Source organism: Furipterus horrens, unplaced genomic scaffold (genome assembly GCF_987537825.1).
Source record: "Furipterus horrens unplaced genomic scaffold, mFurHor1.1.pri manual_scaffold_11, whole genome shotgun sequence".
Taxonomy (NCBI): Eukaryota; Metazoa; Chordata; class Mammalia; order Chiroptera; family Furipteridae; genus Furipterus; species Furipterus horrens.
In genome coordinates, this window is record NW_028327181.1 from 67,249,064 (window position 1) to 67,271,165 (window position 22,102).

Genomic DNA, 22,102 nt, shown 5'->3' on the forward strand with positions numbered 1-22,102 from the left:
TCCCTTTGCTGAGGTGTCTGCTTAAGAGTCACTTTCACCGAGTCACTTCCCTGGTCACCGATCTAAAGTAGCATCTCCCATGATCCTTGCTCCCCTGGCCCTGGCGTGTTTTTTTTTTAATGGCACTTATCACTCCCTGAATATGCACTAAATGTTTGTTTATTCCTTCTCCCCTCCCTGAGGCCAGGGACTTCACTGTCTTCTTTTCTGCCAGCCCCCAGTATCCAGAACAGTGCCTGGTACTTCGTAGGTGCTCAGCAAACACTTGTGAAAGAAGTGACAATAAAGCTTAGTTTTGTCACTGTCATTCTACTCTAGACCCTTTCCCAGGACCCAGGAGCCTGCTGGGTGTGGCACCCATGGGAGGTTTAAGGCAGAAGGGTTAAGCTGCTGGAAAGACACAGAGGGCAAGGCACCTGCACTGGAAAGCAAGGAAGGCTGACCTGAATGAAGGAGCCACAATATTAAATCCCTGGCTTGACAGTGAGTCCATGCTTGTTTTAAGTGTTCGGGCCCTTTTACTTTATGAGCTAGTGAATGGCTTTCCAAGGAGAAGGGCCCACCAGGAGGGTTGTGTGAGGCAGGCCAGGCCTTCCCTGAGCTGTGGGTGTGGACAGAGACCCTGGTGAAGCCGATCCCCCTTGCAGGAGCGAAAGCCAGCACACTCAAAACTGCTGCGGCTGACCGGAGCAAGCGAGCGAGGGGCAGGACCAGGGAGCGGGGAGAAAGAAGGTTGGAGAAGGGCTGCAGCTAGCAGCTCAGGGTGGGCCAGGATCCCCACTGGGGATGAAGGTCAGTTTTGCATTTCCCCAAAGTGAAGGCAACTGGACCAGTGGACAGAGACCATAAACAGGGATTCCCCCAGGGGACAGAGGGTGTGTACGCCTGGGCAATCAGAGGCAGCAAGGGAATATACTTTTGGCAAAAGTCCTTAAAATCTTCAAAAGACTTCTGAAAGGGATCTCAAAACAGACTTCACAGCCTCCTGCTCTTGCCCCTTCTAGTATTTCACCCCCCTCTTCAGAGTCAATGGAACTCTCTTGCTTTAAGTTCTTTGGGAGTAACGGACAGGTATGTATAAAGGAAAGTATCATCCCTTACTTTATGTAATGCAGATAAGGCTGGTTTAAGAACAGCTTTAATGTTCTCCATAAGGAAAAGTCATGTGGGTCTCCAGCTTTAACTCTGACCCACCAGCAACGCTCCTTTTAGAAGTTTCCACAGGATTCTATCAATCACAAGTGCTGCCACTTTTTAGACTTTTTTTATGTGCCAGTACCATGCTAAGTACTTTACATGGAGTCCATGATTATTATGATGATCCCTTAATAAAGGCATTATTCTCCCTCACTTCACATATGAGGAAACTGGGACATAAAGCAGTTAAATACATTTCTACAGCGGGGAAGTGGTAAAGCTGGGATGTGAACTAGAATCGTCTGTCTGAAAGGTGTGCAATGTCACCCAGCACCTGGCACGGTGCCTAGGCCCTAATATATTGGATTTTGACCTGAATGAATGGGTTTTCAAGATTCATTCACTGAGTGCCTACTCTGTTCTAGGTGCTTTACAAGTGGCACCTCATCTAATTGCCTCACTAGCCTGGGGGGTACCAATTACCTGTGCTTCATGCAGGTACATGGAGAATTCTGGGAGGTTTAATGACCTGTCAGAGGAGCCACAGCTAGTAACTGGCAGAGCTGGATGTGATCCTAAGTCTCTCTAACTCCAAGCCCTGTCTGTGTGCTTCTTATACCTTCCTCCCTCTGGGCGTTCTCAGCCTTGGAAGGGACATCAGCCATCACCTTGTCTCTGATGGATCCACCAGTGACTGGGACTCCCTGCCTCTAATGGAATTTCATTGCCATTAAAGTTTTCTTTTTCTTTTAAAGTGTATTTTATTGATTATGTTGTTATAGTACTCCCAATTTTTTCCCCTTTGCTCCCCTCTGCCCAGTACTTCCCTTCCTTCCAGCAATCCCACCCCCCTTAGTTCATGTCCATGGGTTGTGCATGTAAGTTCTTTGGCTTCATCCTTTCCTATATTGTTCTTAACTTCCCTCTATCTATTTTGTACCAGCCAATTATGCTTCTTAATCCCTGCACCATTTCTCCATTGCTCCCCCTTCCCCCTCCCAGCTGATAACCCTCCAAATGATCCCCGTACCTATGATTCTGTTCCTATTCTAGTTTGCTTAGTTGAATTTTTTTTTATTTTTTAGATTCAGTTGTTGATAGTTGTGAGTTTGTTGTTATTTTAATGTTCATAGTTTTGATCTTCTTTTTCTTAAATAAGTCCCTTTGACATTTCATATAATAATGGCTTGGTGATGATGAACTCCTTTAGCTTTACCTTGTCTGGGAAGCACTTTATCTGCCCTCCCATTCTATACGATAGCTTTGCTGGATAGAGTAATCTTGGTTGTAGGTCCTTGCTTTTCATCACATTGAATACTTCTTGCCAATCCCTTCTTGCCTGCAAAGTTTCTTTTGAGAAATCAGCTGATAGTTTTATCGGCACTCCTTTGCAGATAACTCTGCTTTTCTCTTGCTGCTTTTAAGATTCTCTCTTTATCTTTAACCTTTAGCATTTTAATTATGATGTATCTTGGTGTGGTCCTCTGTGGGTTTAGCTTGTTTGGGATGCTCTGTGCTTCCTGGACTTGTATGTCTATTTCCTTCACCAAATTTAGGAAGTTTTCCTTATTTTTTCACATAAGCTTTCAATTTCTTGCTTTTCCTTTTCTCCTTCTGGCATTCTATGATTTGGATGTTGACACATTTAAAGTTGTCCCAGAGGTTCCTAAGCCTCTCCTCGTTTTTTCCAATTGTTGTTTCCTCATTCTGCACTGGTTGACTCTTTTTCTCTTCCTTATGTTCTAAATCATTGATTTGAACCCTGGTTTCCTTCCCTTCACCACTGATTTTGTGTGGATTTTTCTTAGTTTCATTTAGCATAGCCTCTACTTCTTCCCTTCTGCATTTGTCGTACTTAAGCATATCTGTCAAGCCTGTGAGCATCTTTATCACCAGTATTTTGAACTCTACATCTGTTTGATTGGCTATCTCCTCAACACTTAATTCTCCCACTGCAACCTTGATTCATTCCCTCTTTTGGGCCTTACTTCTTTGTCTCCTCATCTTGACAGGCTTCTGTGTTTGTTTGCCTCTGTGTCTTAGGTAGAGCTGTTGCACCTTTTATGTTGTAAGAGATGGAGCCTTAGGTTTTCATCAGTAAAGGGCGACCCGCTTCACCACGTTGTGGCACTGTATGTGAGGGAGCAGTCTGAGAGGGAACAATGCTGCTTGCTTAGCACTTGCCCCTTTTCCAAGCACTTCTCCCACTTCCATATGGGACTGGTGCCTCTATAGCTGTTGCGCTGGCCGTCATTCTCAGAGTGGGTGGGTCTGCAGATGTTCTAGGACCGTGGGGGCTCTTTAAACAAGAGGACTCTGCTGAGATTGGCAGTTTCTTCCTCCACCCCAACCCCCACTTGTTTGCACAGTCAGAAGCAATGAGGCTTGATTTTCCCCAGTGCTGGAACTGTGCAGTCTGGTTTGGTGCTGGGAGCACTCCCTAGGTGTCCCTCCTGACTTTTAAAAATGTGTGACTGCTCTTTCCGCCAGCCTGCCACTGCCACCACTGCTGCCGCCACCACACCGCATCTTCTCCGCCCCACCTCCGTCCCTCCTACCTGCCTGGATGAGTATTTCTTCTTTATATATTTGTTGGACTTCCATGCAGCTCGATTTTCTGGAACTTCTGGTTGTCTCTAGTTTTGAGGTAGTTGTATTGCTTCTTAGTTGTGGAGGGAGACACAACGTGTCTGTCTAGGCCTCCATCTTGGTTGGAAGTCACCATTAAAGTTTTTGTCTTTCTCCTTAAAACTAACAAAATCTACCTTGGTGTAAATATCTAATAATAATAATACCTGAAACCAAAGCCCCATGTCAGAGTAAGAAACACTCTTGTGTACATTATTAATTTTCATGTACATCAATTTGACTTTCACCTCAACCTTGTGCCCTGCATGTTACCAGCACCATTTTGCAAAGGAGGAAACAGATGTGGTCAAGTGATTACCTGACCACAATTTCAGTATGGCCACTATACCAGGCTCCGCCTAAGTTCAAAGTCAAATTCAAACTGGGGATTTTAAGATAAGAAAGGGAAAGAGGGTTAGAGGTGAGTCGAGGGTCTCCTTCCATTTCTTGACCACCTTAAAAACTATCTTCCTCACCTCTCCCACTCCAGGGCTCCTGCATCTGCGACACACCCTCATTTCTCCCTCTTCTGCTTAGACTTAAAATCTTATTTGCTAACCACTTAAAGTGAAAGATAAACAGCAGGTCGATAAAAGGTTATTAGTCAGAACAATAAACGTACCTTTGGTCATTGCTAAGGGATTAGGTATCCTATTTTGGTCCTCTTTGTAGTTCCCTGTGGAGGGGACAGGCCCTAACTAAGGGACACCCAAATCCTTGGCCCAGAAGTCAAGTTCAGTACCTAGGATGGGCGACAGGACTTGGGGAGAAGCCCAGGTTTTCCTCTAGCCAGATCCCAGTGCTTGAGTCAGGAGGCACCTAGACAGAGCCAGAGACATCAGGACCCTCTCAGATCCCAGAGGACCATGACTCTAGGGAGCAGGTGGAGAGAGAGGAGTCCTCACTCAGCTCTTGAGTCAACCTGGATGACAATTCCCAAGGATAATTGTGGGCTGGAAGAGGCTATTGTCTACACCTCAGCAGGGCCTTGGAATCCCAAAGCCATCCCAGGATGCTTGTCCTTGGTCCCCAGGATAGCAGGAACATAGCAGAGAAGCCCAATCTGGGCTAACAGCCCTGCAGATTGCCTTCAGTGCCCGACTGCCTGCTGCCAGTCACCCACCTGAGCAGCAGCCCCTCCATCCCCACAGGAGGTCCAGGGCCAGTGGGACAGAATCCTGCGAGAAACAACTATGGGGAGAATCGGGGAGGGCTGAGTGCCTCCTAAGTGGAGCAGAACACGCCCTGCTTATCATACAAGGCTGCTTCCAGGTCTCCTAACAGCTTACAACACCAAGAGGTTACACTTCAAGGAGCAGTCACTGGGTGTCACCACTGCTGCTTCAGCAAGCGCCCTCACAGCTCAGCTCACACCAAAGGGTGCTGGAGGGAGAAAACCCCTTCTTCCCCACATCTTCTGTGTCTCCTGTGGACATCAAGACATGCAGCGTCCCTCACGGAGCTGCTCCCTTGCGCCCCTCTCCTTCCTAGCTCACTCAGCACAGCTCCAGCCCTGCATTCTCCACAGCAGAGGCATGCGGCTGGAGAAGGTCACACGGCAAAGCTGGCTTTGCTCTCAATTCACGATCACAGACCTTAAACAAGCACTCATCACATGTCCCTAAGGATCCCCGTCTTACTCTCTCACTCCCTTAGACTTCATCTCTTATCTTTGCACCTTTCCCGCCCCTTTTCCACTTTCACAGGAAACTTGTTTCATTCAAAAAGAAATAGAAAACAATGGGTACTAACTTCTTCATCTTTTCATCTGCATATGTCTAGACTCATCCACATTTATACATATCTTTCACTTCTGCTCTGAATCCATTCCCCCTTCACACTCTCAAGGTCATGGATTCTTCGCCTTTGTCTGCCCTCTTCTGAATTCATGTCTCTACCTTGGAGAATTGCCATCAGCAAACAATTAAGCTCTAATATCTCTCATCTTAAAAAATCTCTCTACCAAATGAGTCTCTGGCTTCTAGCCTGTGTCTGTTCTCTTTCAGTGCTAAATTGCTCCTTCAATGCCATCAAAAATGCTGTCCACTAATTTCTATTCACTCTTCAACCTGTTTAAATCAAGCTGATACCCCCCTGCTCCAGTGCGTTGACTCCTCAAGGTCACGATGATCTCCACGCCATCTAATGCAATGGACACAACATCTCCTTGTAACACTCTCCCCAGGACTGTGCACAGCGGATCAGACCACTGTCTCCCTTCGTGGCTTCCCCAGAATCATACCCTCCTGTTTCTCAGATTTCTCCTTTTTAGATTTCTTTGTCAGTTCTCTACTATCAGATTCTAAATATTAGAATGTCTTTGGTGTTGGGTTTGGAACACCTCTTCCTAATTGTACCCATTCCTGCTGATTTGTGAATCACCTTCCTATGCTGATGACGCCCAGATTTGTATCATTGGTCCAGTCCCATCTATTCGACATCGCCATTTGCATGTTTCACAGGTATTTACAACTTTACGTGACCAGAATGGAATTCTCTTCCAAAACACCTGCCCTCCTCTTTTATCTTCTCCATCTCTGTAACTGACACCAGTGTTTATCACACTGCTCAAGCCCCACACCTGGGAATCATCACCTTTTCCTTCACTCCACATATCCATTCCATTAGCAAATCCCTTTTGATTCTATCCCAAATTCATTTCAGATCTCTTCACTTCTTTCCACCTCGGCTGCCGCCCACCACACTCAGGCCATGACCGTCTCTTACTAAACTCATGCAAACATTTCTAACTAATCTTCCCATTTCCACACTCTCTTCAATCTGTTCCTGACAGGGCAAATGTGATTAAAATACTCTGTATCCTCATCAGAGTATATACATCAAGCTTTGAGGTGCCCTTAAGAATTATGCACTTTATTATAGGTTATACCTCAACAAAAACCAACCAACCAGAACAAGATGTCAATTCCTTAGGTAAACTCCTTCAGGGGCTTCACGCTGACCCTAGAATTGACACCACAGCCTGCCTACCTTGGCCTCAGCCTTCTTTTCCAACCTCATCTTCTACTGTACCTCTCCCTTGCTTGGCAGAACCAAGCTGCCTGGACCTTTATCTAGTTTCTCCAACAAGCGAAAAACTTTCCACCTGCCTCAGGACCTTTCCTCAGGACCTTGGCCCCGAATCATTCCTCATGCTGAGCACCTTCTCTTCCTTCCTGTCACCTACCCAGGCTTTCCCAGATCCCCACACCTAACTCATATCATCCTGTTTATTCTTTCTGCTCCTATTGTATCTTTATCGTCGTCGGCAGCCGTCCGTCTCGAGAGACGATGGTGTAGCTTCTTAAGAGTCTATCTGCACCGCCGAGAATGGCTGTGCAGTCCGACTCGGGAGTGACACAGTATCTGTCTCCTCCCGTGTTGAATCGACATCTTGCGATGACACTGAAGTGTCCTCTCCAGTGAAGCTGAAGCTACAGAGCCTGGGCAGGGTGGTATGGAGGGTCTGCTGTTGCCCATGCAGCAGACCCACCCTCTCTTCGCAGCTGAAGGGTCCAAGGGAAAGACGGAGTCAATACAGCTTGGCTTCAGGTGTGCCGCAGGAGTTGCCGGTGTTGACTACAACGTCAAACCGCCTTAGGGACTCCGGCTCCGGATTTTCTGTCGGGGTTTACTCCCTTAGCCTTTCCCCTGAAGAGGTATGCCGCAAGGCAGCGGAGGTTTTTTGGAGTCAGAGTTTTCCTTCTCTGTGTATCTTTATACTATTATTATAATTGCTTTGTTTTTTCCACTGTTGGGGCGAGCAGATACATTTGACAGTACATGCTAATTTATTAAGTCCTACATAGCTAACCAACCCCACAAGTCTTATAGTCCAAGAGCAAGTAGATTCCTTTGCATTTTATTTTTTAGTTCCCATCAATCAGGGTAGGGGTGCTTACATTAAAAGATGAATAAATAAACAGTTTATTCCAGTTCAGCGGCCTCTACCCTTGAGCTGGAGCGGGGAGACAGTTGGCAGGTTTATAGTGTTACTCATTCCATTGTGCCCTCCAAGGATAGGTAAGCTCAAAACAGGGGAGAAGGATGCCTGAGAAAATTTTTAAAAACTATAGACAACAAGAATAACGCATATACAACAAGAGAAAATGTTTTTCCTTTATTTTTTCACAAATTAAATCAGAGGCTAAAAATACAGGCCCCAGGGTCCAGGTGTGTGGCGCCCACACTCGCGCCACAGCAGGGCCCTCTGGGGAGCGTGTCTCCCAACACGGCTCCCTGGCATCACTGATTTGTACTGACAGCTGCAATCATTTGGACAACAGGGCCATTCGGAACCACTTCTTGATTCAAAAGCTCTTCTGAGAAGGATCTCTGCTTGCCTGCACCAAGGATCTCTCTGCTCGTGGCTGTAGAAGGACAAGCTCACCACCTCCTGGCTAACCCACTCCTGTTGCCAATCCTCCAGAGAGCGCAGGAGCACCTATTGAAGTCTGGGTGCACCTGGGGGAGAAACAGCACAAGGGTGAGCCCAAGAAGCGAAGGCTTCCCATAGTGAACGATTTTTGGTCTAACCCAGCACCCATGCTTCCGTGGATTTGTTCATATGTGGAACCACATGAACAACCCAAAGGGACAATGGCTGGAATGTGGCAAAAGAAATCTGGCATCATACCTATCAACTAAGCAGGGCGAGGAATTTGTCGCTGGTGACAGTTTACCCTTGTATGGATAGTATAGGCTAATTCTGGTCACTTCAGCTTCTGTGCCTCGGCTTCTCCTACTGGAAGGAGAGTTCACATTTAACACCTTCTGAGGATGAAAAATATATATTTTAGTTAAGAGTGTACTTTCATACTCTCTATTTCATATTTGTAAGCACTTTACTGGAACACTTCTCAATTTCCAGCCTTCCTTCCCTGTGCCAACATGCTCTCCAGCCAAGCGGGGAATACTTGGCTCTGCCTCGGATGGATGTGTCCCTCCCTGTGCTTTCCGGTCTCCACACCCTGCTGTTTGCCTGTCACCCCTACCTACCATGCCCACACCCAACTCCAACTTTCAACCTATCTTGCCTTTAAGGCTCCTCCCCAAGTGCCACCTCCTGCTTATCTACATTCCACACGTTACTGTGTCCCTCCTCCCGCTGAGGGCCAGAGCACTTTGTGTTCTGACAGCCCTTGTCACAGGCTGCTGTCATTGGATTTCTCGTCTGAAGGGAGAGAGGTGGCAGTCATAGTCAAAAGAATGCTGCCCTGAGACTCACCCACCCAGGACCTTCATCTTAACCGAGGAGACATAAGATGTTATTGTAAGCAAGTCATCTTCTCACATTGGGCCTCAGTTTCCGTTCTGTGAAAGGAAAGGCCTGCAGCAGGATTCAGAAAGTTTCTTCTATTTCTAATGATGTGCTGTTCTTCAATGCCCCTCCCCCCCTTTCCCGCTGCAGGCTGGTGAGCCTGTTTAGAACAGAGACCGCGTCTCCTTTGCCCTGAGCCCCTGCAGCAGTCCCACCTGGCACTTGGACACTGCCCGTTTATCCAACAATGTCTTGTTTTATCCTCACAGCCCCCTGAGAGGCTGACCCAAGGCAGAGGCCTGACCCTTTGGAGGCTTGAAGAAGCAGAGCCACATGGTTCAAGGCAGGCCAAAGAAAGACTCAAGATTGGAAAACTGTGTAGTCCAAGCACTCCTATGTGTTAGGTTTGTGTCCGGAAGAACGGAGGAGTCACATGGACCAGTTCAAAGCATTTACTAAAGGATGTTCAAGCAGGTGGGCTGGGTCCGAACAGACTATAGCACCAAGGGAAGGGGTGGGGGGCTTTTTACGGGCACGGAGCAGACCCCCAGGGAGGTGAGTCACTCTGCTGGTCAGCTCCAGAGTCCAGGATGGAGGTGAAACAACAATGCCCTCTGGTTAGGGACGGTTGCTGTGGGAACAGGAAGCCCAGGAGATTTATGGCCCTTGCTCCTGGGAACTGCTCAAGGGGAGAGAAACCAGGTCTCAGCAGGACGCTGGCAGCTGTGCCTCAGTCGCCTCTCACAGTGGGGAACCTCGTGATCAGGTACGCAGACCCTCTTTGTTTCAGCACAGGTGGCGGCTCAGGTCCTGCGAGACCGCAGGCCACGGTTCCCAGCAGCACAGTGACCACTGGCCATGGCCTGTTTTGCAAGCCCTGACACAGGTGGCAGGTTTCGGGGTGGGCAACGTGGGGTCTCTGGCCCTAAAGCTACGGAGGGCCCTTCTAGCCAAACGCAGGATCTCCTGCGGTAGTTCTCAACAGGGGGATATTTTGCCCTCCAGGGGATATTGGCAATGTCTGTGGATATTCATGGTTGTCACAAGTGGGAGGGAGGGTGCTACTGGCATTTAGTGGGTAGAGGCCAGGGAAGCTGAGCAATATTCTACAATACACAGGACAGCCCCCCCCCCTCCGCAAACAAAGAATTACCCAGCCCCACAATGTCAGTTGTGCCGTGGCTGAGAAACCCTGCTCTGTGTCATACGCCTTCTCCTCCTGTCTCTCCTTAGTCCTACTTTCCCTTTAAGCAACAGATTCCAAATGATGTTGCTGGAACTCAGGGGGCTTTGGTACAATGACACACATGAACATGCAGCCTTGCTTCATTATCATGAAGAAGTAAACTCTAACATCAAGCCTCAGCACATCTTTCATAGGACCCCCTTACTGTCTTCCCCACAGCTTCTTTTGAAGGGGAAGAATTTCCCAATTTTGTTTTCTACAATTTGTCTGCTATGGGGGGAGGTTGGTGGGCAGGAAAAAAGAATAAGGGTGTCTTCCTACTTTAGGTACATTCTACGCAGGGAGTACAATAGAATGAAAACTTTATTCGGTATACGCAACTCTCCAAAGTGTAGGACAGAGTAGGTGGTGAATCCCTCCCCCCCTACAAGAAAAGAGGGCATTTAAGAATCAATTTACAGATTGCCTGTCAACAGATACAAGAAAGGGAGGCACTAAGAGCTCAGGTGTTCAGCGTGGTTGCCAACAGAAAGCAAGCCAAGGGGAGAAGATAGCAGCCGTCAGCAGATCCAGTTCACAGAAGCTGTCTGCACACTACTCTTCAGGAACTCAGTGTGTGAAGAAGGACTCCTGTGTCAGAGTAAGCTGAAGTCAAGAACACACCCAGGGCCACGAACACGATACCCGTCTTGGCCATTCAAAAGTTCCACAAAGACAGTCCCAACTCATTTGCTTTAGGATTTTCCTCATGTAACCAAAAATAGACCTCCTTTTTCCTTCTCCTCCTCTTCCCAAAGGCTGAACTGGCCCACTCATACTTCCTGTTGGCTGGAATATATTTTAATCTTTTTAGGGAACCTTTGGCCACGTAAGCAAATGAAGTAAATGTGGGAGGCGTCATCCTTACACGTCTAGCCCACAGCACTGGCTACAGGCAAGTGTACGCTCCGAAGGGGTTTTACAGGGAGAGCTGCAAAGCACACTTTCATAATAAAATAAGTGATTAGTGATTGCACCTGCAAGGGATGAATGTCCTCAGGGGATATTGGGCGAAGCTTCGAAAGCAGGCTTGTGCTCCATTCCCAAAAGGAGGAGCACGAGGCAGGGAACCCAAAATCTTAAGCTTCCTTCTGCTCTCCCCCATGTGAAAGAGAAAGCAGCCACTTTGATGTAATGGCCCTCAGTTTTCCAGGCAACACTCATCTCAGAAGTTCTTCTTATGTCTAACTCCAGGTGGTCTTAATTACAGTAGTTCTTAGCCACAAAGAACTGAAAAGGACTGGGAGTGGAATCCTGGAAGCTGTATTTTTCTAAAGCATCCCAGGTGAATCCACTGACCAGGCAGATTTGGGACTCACTGGTCAAACCTTCCCAAAGCAACTACCCAAGATTTGGGGGTTGGGGTGGCAGGAGCAGCTCTTCATGGACATCATGCTTGTGTGCTGTGTGTCTGTATTTGCAGTGGGAAAGAAATGGATCCTGAAAGGCAAGCATACACCTGGTTGTGCAACAGCAATCAGGGACTTGGGTAACAAAACCTGAATAGGAAAGCCAGGAATTCACTGAACCTTCCAGAATGAATGTTGAGAAATTATAGGTACAGAGGTCATGAACTCCCTGCAATCACTATATCAGCTCAGCCTGAAGGAAGTGACCAGTCTGACATGAACTAACAGGTAAGAGGACACCAGAGAACCAGGGTGTTGAAGGAAGAGAAGAACCAGACCAGAACAGACACCCTTTCCTGCTCCCTCTAACTATGAGCCCATCAAAGCCTGGGTGCGGGGACTGCTGGGTCACAGTAGTATCATCAGCTTACATGGGTTGAACTCTATGTCCCAGACCGCATGCTAAATGCTTAACATACTTCACCTCATTTAATTACCATAGCAACATTACGAGGGAGGATGTCAGTATTACTCTCACTTTATAGAAGAGGAAACTGAGTCTCAGAGGGCTTAAGCAACTTGCCCAGGCCACATACAGTGCAAGTGGGTCAGAACCGGCCCCCAAACCTTCACTTCCAACTCCACACTTTACCACCTTCTGGACCCGAATACCAGAGCCCCGCCAACCCTGTGGTCATGCACGTATGCTCTGCACAGTTGCTACATGCATTTACTCATGGATGGAGAACTTTGACTATAACTTATGCGTAGTGTAGGCGCAATTCTTCTGAATTAATCCTTTGAGAACAACAGTGGAAGCTAAACTAAATGCTTCTGTGAAAGAAAACCTGGTTGCCAAAGCCATGACCCCCACCCCACTCCTACTCTCACGTCACCAGCTCCATCTTTCGTTATTTCTGTATTTAAAAATGTAATATGTGCACAAGGCATATGATGATGTGAATTGGAAGTTTTCATGCAAAAGTAAATATCAACTGGCAGGCATCTTCAAGGCTCGGTGGGACGGCACACGTCACGGGGCTGGGGCAACAGGAAGGGTCAGGCCAAGGGGCAGCTGATGTTAAGAGGATGCTGGAGCGCATTTGGGGGAGGGGACGAAGAGCAGATGTGGTGTGGCAGTGGGAGTGTAGCACAAGAGGCCTGGCCAGGTGGCATTCACTCATTCAAAAATAATCAATGTTGATCCACTGCTAAGTGCAAAGCCCATGGTATGCAGAGAAATGGTAATAGATTCTGAACAGGAATCACAAGTCACACAGAGAGAAATCATAGGGTGATCAGAAGACCCACAGGAGATATTAGAAATCGTAGTCTGCTAAAAAGGACAGGCAATAAATTATCACCTGCTAATAATTTCCCAGTCCTGGAGAAAAGAAAGCAATTTCATCAATAGCAATGCTGGTGAGTGTTTACTAGGTGTTTGTTAACGGTCTTGAATTATATGAAGCACTTTGTAGTCATCATCTCATAGGTTTACTATGCGGAGATGGGTTTTATCTTCTCTTTAATAAAGATAAGGAAACTGAGGCTTATTATACAGATGAACAAATGTGTTCAAGGTCACACAGGTAGTAAGTTGCAGAGCTGGGAATTAAACTCTGATGTGTGTGACACCAAAATTCTCATCGATATCCCTTCAGGTTAGGCCCCCTGCCCACTTGCAGTAGAATCTCCTTGTCTGCTTATTAAAATGAAGATCCTCAAGCCCCTCCTAAGCCTCTGGTACAGGTGCCTAAGGTTTGGGCACCACTGTGCCGCCACTGCCTCCCAAGTATGGGAAAATGCTACTCTGAATGGAATCCTATTCAGAAGAGCTCATTAGAGACTTGGAAAGAATGTGAGCACCAGGAGAAAGCTACTGTCACATGGCTAAGAGATAAGCACAGTCAGACACAGAGCTTAGAAACGGAGAAGCAGGCTTCAAAGAGATCAGAGACAACAGAGGATTCTGTGGATAGCAACTCGAAAAGGCAGGTCAACACAAGAAAAGCAGGAGGCTCCTCCTTAACTATGACCTTGGCCCGGTCCTGGATTACAGTGAACTTGAATCTGGTCCTATCTTGGTGGAATATCAAACTCAAAGGCCACACTAAGCTCCTAAATAGGGATAATGAGTAACAAGAGCAGAAGATGGGAGAGTTTCGAGCTGTGGGCATACAGGGCGTGGAGTGAGTCTGGGCAGTGATTTGGGAGTCAAACTGAGTGAAAAGGTGTTGGAATCTGCTTTTATGTGGAGACATCTGCAAGGTACAGGGTGGCCTAAAGTGTCAAATGGCCCAGGCCGGTCCAGGCATCGTAGCACATTGCAGAAAGGATTCAGGCCTGGGGTGGAATGTTGCCTTACAGGGCCTCTGAGCTCTTCTAGATTCTGTGGACTCTACTTTTAAGTAATTGAAATGTTCCCCCTGTATCATTTCTTTAGGGTTAGGTTGTTAGGATTTGGAGAGAAATACTACTCATATTATTTCTACCTCTAGACAGAAGAATTAATCCAGTTGATTGGAAACAGTCAGAGGGTCACACTGTGCATTTCAATGTCATCTTATTTCATGATCTTAACTCCAGAAGATGGGTGCTGCTCATCAGCTGAGAAACTCTGGCTGAATGACACAGGGAGAGCGGGCGTGGGAGGCAGATAGATGACGCCACCTTGAGAATGATGTCACATCCTTCCTGGAATGTCAGTTCTGTAGACACTAACCCAATATTAATGTTGGACGGTATTAGTATTAAATACTTGCTGCTTTGTCAGGTGAAGGGAAGAAAGGAATTGAAATTTTTCTCAACCCCAGCAGTATCTTCTTTAACCTTTACTCCAAGCTTTGAAAAGTGGAGAAAAAGGGCAGGAGGGAAAGGAGGCCATGAGCGCCCTACTTAGGAATGAGACAGAGAAGTCCTGGGGTTACCCAGGGAAGATCTAGGGTGCTGTCCTCCCTACTTCTCTTTACTCTCCCGCTCCCCGTCCCCCCACATTGTCTCACAAATAGGTGTCCATGTTGGGTAGTGGACACTATCCGCTACCCAAATCAGAAGTTTTCAGTTTTGGTCTCAGCTCTACCAGCACCTCACTCTGACCTAGTCAAAGTCAGCTGCTCTTCGTGGGACTCAGTTTCCCCACCTGTAAACCAAGGACCCAAAGCTCCTTTTCACATAATCAAACTAAGTACAGAGAAAGTTTGGAGGGATCTACTGAAGGGGGGGAGGAGAGGAAGGAAGAAGAAGAGGAGGAAGCAGCTGCCACCGCCAGAACCTCCGGGCAGCAGGCAGCAGTAACGTAGCAGAAGATTCCTTAGGATCTTGCTACTCAAACTGTGGTATGCAAACCAGCAGCAGCCGCATCACGTAGGGATCTTGTCAAAATGCACGTTTTGATTCCCTAGGTCTGGGGCAGGGCCTGAGACCCCATATTTCTAACACATTTCCAAGTGATCCTCATACACTTTAAACTTGGAAACGTCCTGCTCTAAGACATCATCAATCCATGAATCAACTGTGGATGTGCCTTTTTGTTTCCCCTTTCAGGGGTTCCTATCACACTCCCAAATTTTCTAGCTCTAGGACTACTTCCAGTGGCTAGAAGAGCTTGAAATGTAGTGGTTTTCTGGCTTGGGGCTTAGAGAAATGCCCCATGTTCCTCAAAATATTACACTTATACACATACATTTACTAATAAATTAACCCACTAATGAATTCACTGATTCTATTTGAGAAATACCTAAGGGGCAGCAGGCACAGCCTGAGGGCTCAAAATAAATGGAGGAGTAGGGCCTGGCCCCTGTTCTAGAGAGTTTAGGGACACGCCTAGACAGCCAACTCCAACTCAGTGTGGTAAGTACTTACGTAATTAGCAAAGAGGATACATTCCAGTGACATGTTTATTGTCAGAAACTATGTTGTCCCAGGCAGAAAAAATTCTGGAAGCTGTCCCAGGTTGTGTCTGCCTCCAGCATCCGATTCTGTCTTTCCTGTGGCCTTAACTCTATGGCTCCTCTGCCCACAGAGGAGGATGTGTTCTTGGGACAGTCCCTGTCTGGTGACTCACAGGATACTGACAGTGATGACTTGCTTAAATTCTTCTCCATTCCCCAGTGATAAGGACTTGTGGTGTGACCCTTCCCTTGGCCCAGGGGTTCTTACGTTGAGATCCACAGACAGGTTATTTTGGGCCAGGGTATCGGGGAGGAGTCCATGTGCAAAACGTTGTGTGTGTGTGCTTAATCCATTTGTCTTAGGAAAGGCAAGGGGTGGGCGTGGGCAGCAGTCTACAGGTGGGCAACACATTGACCACAGGGAGACAACTGTTGGGTCTGTTTTTTTTCAAATTTAGGCTTCTGAAACCACAGAGAGCCTATCTTTGATGTATCATTCTTAGTTCAAATCCAGCCATAGACATGAAAGAGGAGAAAATGTGTTTTGAGTAACATCTAAGGCAGAGAGTTCCATGTCATTGCTATGTGGCTGACTGCATCATGAAGTTGTTTTGCAACATAAATTTACCTTTCTACTTCTGCTTTAGAATAATTGGGGCTTACTGGCTATGCTGTGTGACCACTCTTCTCAGCCTTCCTGTCTGTGTCTGGCAGGACTCATAATGCTGAAATGAGTTGTCTTCCCGGATGCAGAGCACCTGAAGAAGAGAGGGAGCATGGGGCGGCCCAGGAGCAAGTCCTTATTGTGGGAGAGTCAGAGCTGACTTTCATGGATAACCCAGAACAGATCCTCCACAGCAGCTGTCAACTGCAGAAGGGTTTTCCAGACAAGAGCTATTGTTCAGTGTGAACAGAGAACTGGCAGGCCTGGCTGGCCCCAGGGGAGAAGGGAACCCAGCCCTGAGATCTGCTTCCAGGGGCATGAGACGAGAATGAGATAAATGCTGCACGAGGACTGATTTTAATGCAGAAAGTTGACCAAGGGGGTGGATTTACAACTTCACATTACATAAGCCATAGATTCAGAGAACTAGTCCATATACATTTATCAAGTGGGCATTGGTTAAGAGCTTCACAGCCTAGCAGGCACTGCTACTAGGTGCTAGAGTGACATCCAAGAACAGAACAGACACAGCTTCCAGCTCTCACGGCCCTTACAGTCTAATGAGAGATGGCAACAGGCTCAAGTGTATTCAGTGTTATAATAGGGGTGACACCTCCAGGGTGCTATGGGGGCACAGAGGAGGGACAGCAAATCCTGTCTTAGGAGATCATGGAAGCCTTCTTGGAGGAAGTGATATTGAGGTTGAGAGCTAAGAAGTTAGGTAGGCCACAGGGTGAAGGGTGACCACAGGAAAGAATTTCAGGCAGAAAACAGGATGTACCCTCTCTGGGGTATATGGCCATATCTGACAACTAAGGCAAATGTTACATTATTTTTGTTTCTAGAGTTGTCTGTTCAGGGTTTATAATCTCCTAGCAGAGTACTGGCAACCAGAGCTAACAGATATTGTCTATCAGAGTTTGCAAAGTGTGTCTTGGTTTTTCAGTTCTGGAAGGTCCAGAAACTTCTAATGTGACTTTCATTTTTAAGTAGTATTTGATTTCTTAAAAATAAACTTTTGTATTTTTGAACAGTTTCAGATTCTTATTTGATTTTTAACTTTATATTTTGAAATAATTTCATATTTAAAGAAGTTAGAAAAATAGTGTAAAAAAGCTGCCTTACATTAACTATATTCACCTATTGTTTACATTTTGCTATATTTGCTTTATTTACTATGTCTATCTACCTATGCATACCAACACATTATCTTTGCCAAACAATTTGAGACATCACACCCTTTACACCTAAATACTTGAGAGGTTATCTCCTAAGACCAAAGACATTCTCCTACAGAACTGCAGTGCAGCATGATGATCACATTCAGGAAAACTAACAGTGATACTAACTAAGCTATTATCTAATACAGTCTGTATCAAATTTCACCCACTGTCCTAATAATGTCCTTTACATTCTTCTAGCTTGAGATCTAGTCAGGTCACACACTGTCTTTAGTTGTGGTGTCTCTTTGGGGCCCTCTAACCTAGAACAGTGCCTCAGCCTTTCTTTGTCATTCATACCATTGATGTTTTTGAAGAATCCAGATACGTTATTTTGTAGAACGGCCCTTAATGAGGGTTTATTTGATGTTCGTTCATCATCAGATTCAGCAGATGCACTTCTAGCAGGTGAGTGATGTTATGTCTGTTTCAGGAGAGCACATCACTCATGATATCAGTGTATCTCATTACTGATGATATTAACTTTTATTTTGGTTTTTGATAACTTTTTAAAAAAAGATATTGTTTATTTATTTTTAGAGAGGGTAAGGGAGGGAGAAAGAGAGGAAGAAAGAGAAGGAGAGAAACATCAATGTGTGGTTGCCTCTCACACACCCTCAAATAGGGACCTGGCCCACAACACAGGTATGTGCCCTGACTGGGAATTGAACCAGTGACCCTTTGGTCCGCAGGCCAGGGCTCTATCCACTGAGCCACACCAGCCAGGGCTGGTTTTTGGTAAATTTTAAGCTTTAACGCAAACATACATATCCATATGTGTTTATATTCAAATTGGATCACAGGGAGATGAATGAGCTGACCTGCTCTACATTACCTTGTTTGAATGCAGACTTCAGTGTTGAGTTTCTCCTGCCATCTCTGCAGGTATTGGAACTTCTTGTAAATGAGTCAATGATTAATAAGATTGTAGCCTTGTTTCGGCCTTTAGAAAGGCTGGATGTAAAATTGTAGGAGTAACAAATGACTGCTTACCCATGTAGATCAAAATTTTCTTGATATTGTACAATCAAAACAACATACAAAATAAAACTGGAATCCTAAGGCTGACATAAGGTGACAATGAGCCCCCATTGGACTGATTTGGGTTCATCAAAAGAGCCTCATTTGTCTCAATGCCTGATTTTATACTAATTTGGGCTTATAAGATATCCTTTGCCTATGCTCTATATATGTACTATTCATTGGGCTCCTGTATAGGATATTGAGTGAAACAAGAGTTCCCTTACTTTGGACATTTGAAAATCACAGCTGTATACCACTATAAGTCATACCCACTATACAACCTCTTTTGTTCTAACAATCCAGGGCTCAGTAAATACACGCATGTCCATTTACTAATGGGTCATTGAGTGTGGTCCCTAGTTGCTCCCAATTGAACAAAATTTGAGATTTCTTGCTTTTCTTTTTGAAATTCAGTTCTCCTGATGTTAAAGCATACCAACACAAACATTTTATGAATATACCATACTCTATGCAAATGACCCAAATAAGGACACTCCTACCATGGACAGTGTCTAGCCCAGGGGTCCTATTCCACAAACAAGGACAATGAGATCCAGAGAGGTGGTCAGACTGCAGCTCTGCCTGTGCAAGGGGTTGAGGTACCTTTTCGATAGTAGAGGTGCTCTCTCAGGAGCTTATCAAGCTGCCTTCCCCCTCTCTCTTGGCCAGGGTGGGTTGCTGGCAGCCGAACCAGGCCTTGAGTAGGGTTCTTCAGGCTGGTTTACTCTTCTCAAATTGAGCCATAGAGTTGGAGCCCATCCAGGTCTTTGGGGGCTTCTAGATTTTCTAGTAGATTTTGGAATAGAAGATGGTCCTAACAGAAGCACAAGACAGGAGAGGAGCTGCCTTAGAAAGCTATTCATAATATATTTTCATTGGGAAAAAGCAGTCTAAGTTCCAAAATGTTTTTCCAAACTCAACCAATGTATCTACAAATTGGAGACCACTGAAACGTATTCCATTCCATCTAACCATTGTGGATTTCATATCTACATATGCCAGGCAGTACAATAGCTACTTGGTGGGTGCCAAGGGGGTATCAGGAAGTTTAGGGCATGGCCCCATGCTCAGGAAGCCTACAATAATACCAGGGAGATTATCCATACATATATTAAAAACATAATAACAATATTAGAGGATGTTTGACGACATGTTCAGATGAGTGGAGAGAAAAATGGATCACGGAACACTGGGAGTGGAAAGTAGTCTGTCACGTGGTTAAACGCTGGGGCTCATAAGTCGAACGACCTGGACAAAAATGCAGCTTCTCCACTTCCTAGCCATGTGGCAAGTTACTTAAGCTCTCTAAGGCGCTTAGAAGTTTTGGTCATTTCTATTGTCACCAACGTGTTAGCTATTATTATTCTCTCGATCTGAGCGTGAAGCATCATTTCAAGGATGGAGAGGATGTGAGCAGAGGAGCAGGAGTGGGCTTTGAGACTGGGTGACGATCATAATGAGTCATCCTCAAATAAAAGCACCGCAAGCTATTTTCGTAACTTTGTTGGCATTTACAAGCAAGAGCGGGAGGCGGCAACGCTGGAAACCTGATCCCACCCACCCTCTACGTCCACTCTTCTCGGCACCGCCCTTCCGAGATCCCAGCACTGGACCCCAGAGGGCGCTGCCGCCCCGCCGCCAAGCCCGGCTGGCGCGCGTCCCCGCCGCCCCCCACGCGCGAGCGCGCCGCCCAGGTGAGGAGGCGGAGGCCTGCGCCGCCGCGGGGCGGTCTCCTCCGCCGGCGGGGCGGGGTGGGGCGGAGCCCGAGAGGCCGGGGCCTGACGGGGCGGGCGGCGGCGGGGCCGTGGCCAGACCAAGGCCAGAGGCGGGACCAGCCGCCGCCGTCTCCGTCTCGGTGTCCCGTCTCCCACAGCGCCAGGCAGCTGCCGCGGGAGAAGCGGAAACTGCCGGGTGCGTCGCGCCGACCGAGAGCGCGCCGAAGAGCAGCGGGGCGGCCTCTGTCTGGCCCAGACCCGCCAAACGGAGCCCAGCGCCCCCTCCCCCGCAGCCCCCCAGCCTCGCGGCCCCGCCCCAGCCCCGCCCGAGCTCCCCGCGCCCCCCCGCGGACCGGCCCCCGCGGCCCCAACGCGCCCACCTGAGCCAGTCGGCGCCCACCTGAGCCTGTAAGCCGGCGCCATGGCGGAGCAGGAGAGCCTGGAGTTCGGCAAGGCGGACTTCGTGCTGATGGACACCGTCTCCATGCCTGAGTTCATGGCCAACCTCCGACTCAGGTGAGGGCGGAGCGGCCGCACGCAGTGGCGCTAGCCTGCGCTTTCCCGAGAGGGGGCGCCCCTGCGGTGCGGCTGGATTGGGGGTGCGGGGGCGCGCCGAGCTCGAGGACTGGAGTGCAACCGGAGTGGAGTATCCCGGGCTCCTTCCCGAGAAAGGGCGCCCCGGGGCGCGGCCGCATTGGCGTGTAAGGGGCGTGCCGAGTTCGAGGGGTGCGCCTTCCTGAGAGGGGGTGTCCCTGGGTGCTGTCGGGACTCGGGGATGGTGCGGGGGAGGTGTAAGGGGTGTGCGGAGCTGGGGGCAGCGCTTGGGGCAGAGCGGGCTGGTGCGCTACCCCAGGTAAATGATGTGGGCGGGCCGGGTGACCTAATGGAAACAAAATTTAAGGAAAAGAACTTGAGGAAGAGTCGTGGCGGCCCCGAAGTTCTGGGAAGACTAGAGGGTTGTTTAGGGGAGAAACTAAGGGCTCATCCCTGTTTCGAACTTGCTTCTTTTTTTCCTCTTCCTTCTTCCCCACCCCTCCCCCCACCCCGCCCCCACCTGGCGTGTCTCCATCACGTCATTCAGGATGCTTTGGAGCGATCCCTGAGCTGTCTGTTCCAGGACACTGGCTATTTTTTAGTTACTCTCTAAACGTAATTAGACACGTTTCCAGACATCGAAGAGACTGCTCGGCTTGCCAGTGCCAAGATAAACTGTCTGCTTTTGACAAGGCGTTCATGGTTTCAGTTTTTTCAAGGAGTTATGGATGGAGCCCTTGTGTTATTGACATCCTTGAACACACAGTCACCGCTCAGCGCCCCCAAATGGACTTCTAAAGACGTATTTCAGAACGTGTTGTACATGGGATTATTTCTCTTTTGATAGAGTACTATGTAAGCAAAGCTTTAAGGTAGTTAAAAACAACAACAACATTGTAGTAAATAGAGTTTCAAAATAACTGAGTTTTAAGGTGTTTCCTGAAAGTTCTAGCCCTATTTCTGGTAAGGTTTATAGCTAAATATCACACCATAAACTTATCAAATAAAAATCATAATCTAGGTTTGGGTGCTTAACTAACCCCACTTCTCAGTATTAATAACCCCTGCTAGCCTCAATTTAAATTTTTAAAAACTATCTGGCCTTTTTTTTTTTTTAAGATTCCATTTATTTACTTTTAGAGGGAGGGTAAGGGAGGAAGAGAAACATCAATGTGCAAGCGATCAGTTGCACGCCCCTAACTGGGGACCCCATCCACAACCCAGGCATGTACCCTGACTGAGAATTGAATCAGCGACCTTTTGGTGTGCCGCTCCATCTACTGAACCACACCAACCAGGGCTCACTTTAAATTTTAAAAACTTTTTTAATCTTTGCAATTGCATACCCCATTGAGTCTTCAGTTGCTCTTGGCCCGATTCCCTTGTACCCCAGAGGATGGAGCAGGGGCACAGACCTGATTTTCTACACCTGCCTATTATAAAGACACCTCAGTCAG

The 22,102-nt window shown here is 47.3% G+C and overlaps 1 protein-coding gene and 1 long non-coding RNA gene across 3 annotated transcripts in view; one reads left to right on the plus strand and one right to left on the minus strand.

Annotated features, from left to right (window-relative positions):
* Window positions 1-8,415: 8,415 nt before the first annotated feature.
* LOC149998116 (uncharacterized) lies at window positions 8,416-20,791 on the minus strand. Of its 2 annotated transcripts, XR_016507238.1 has the most exons (4): window positions 20,512-20,791; window positions 19,000-19,210; window positions 8,993-9,078; window positions 8,416-8,538 (listed from the first exon to the last, which is right to left on the minus strand). It is a non-coding gene; the product is annotated as an uncharacterized LOC149998116 (long non-coding RNA). The 2 variants fall into 2 exon arrangements; XR_016507237.1 differs by lacking the exon at window positions 8,993-9,078.
* MYO1D (myosin ID) overlaps window positions 20,451-22,102 on the plus strand; it is a 301,572-nt gene continuing 299,920 nt past the window's right edge. The window contains exon 1 of the mRNA XM_090257605.1: window positions 20,451-20,627. Coding sequence (XP_090113731.1) covers window positions 20,533-20,627 — 95 coding nt within the window. The 5' untranslated portion in view covers window positions 20,451-20,532. The remainder of the gene's footprint in view (window positions 20,628-22,102) is intronic.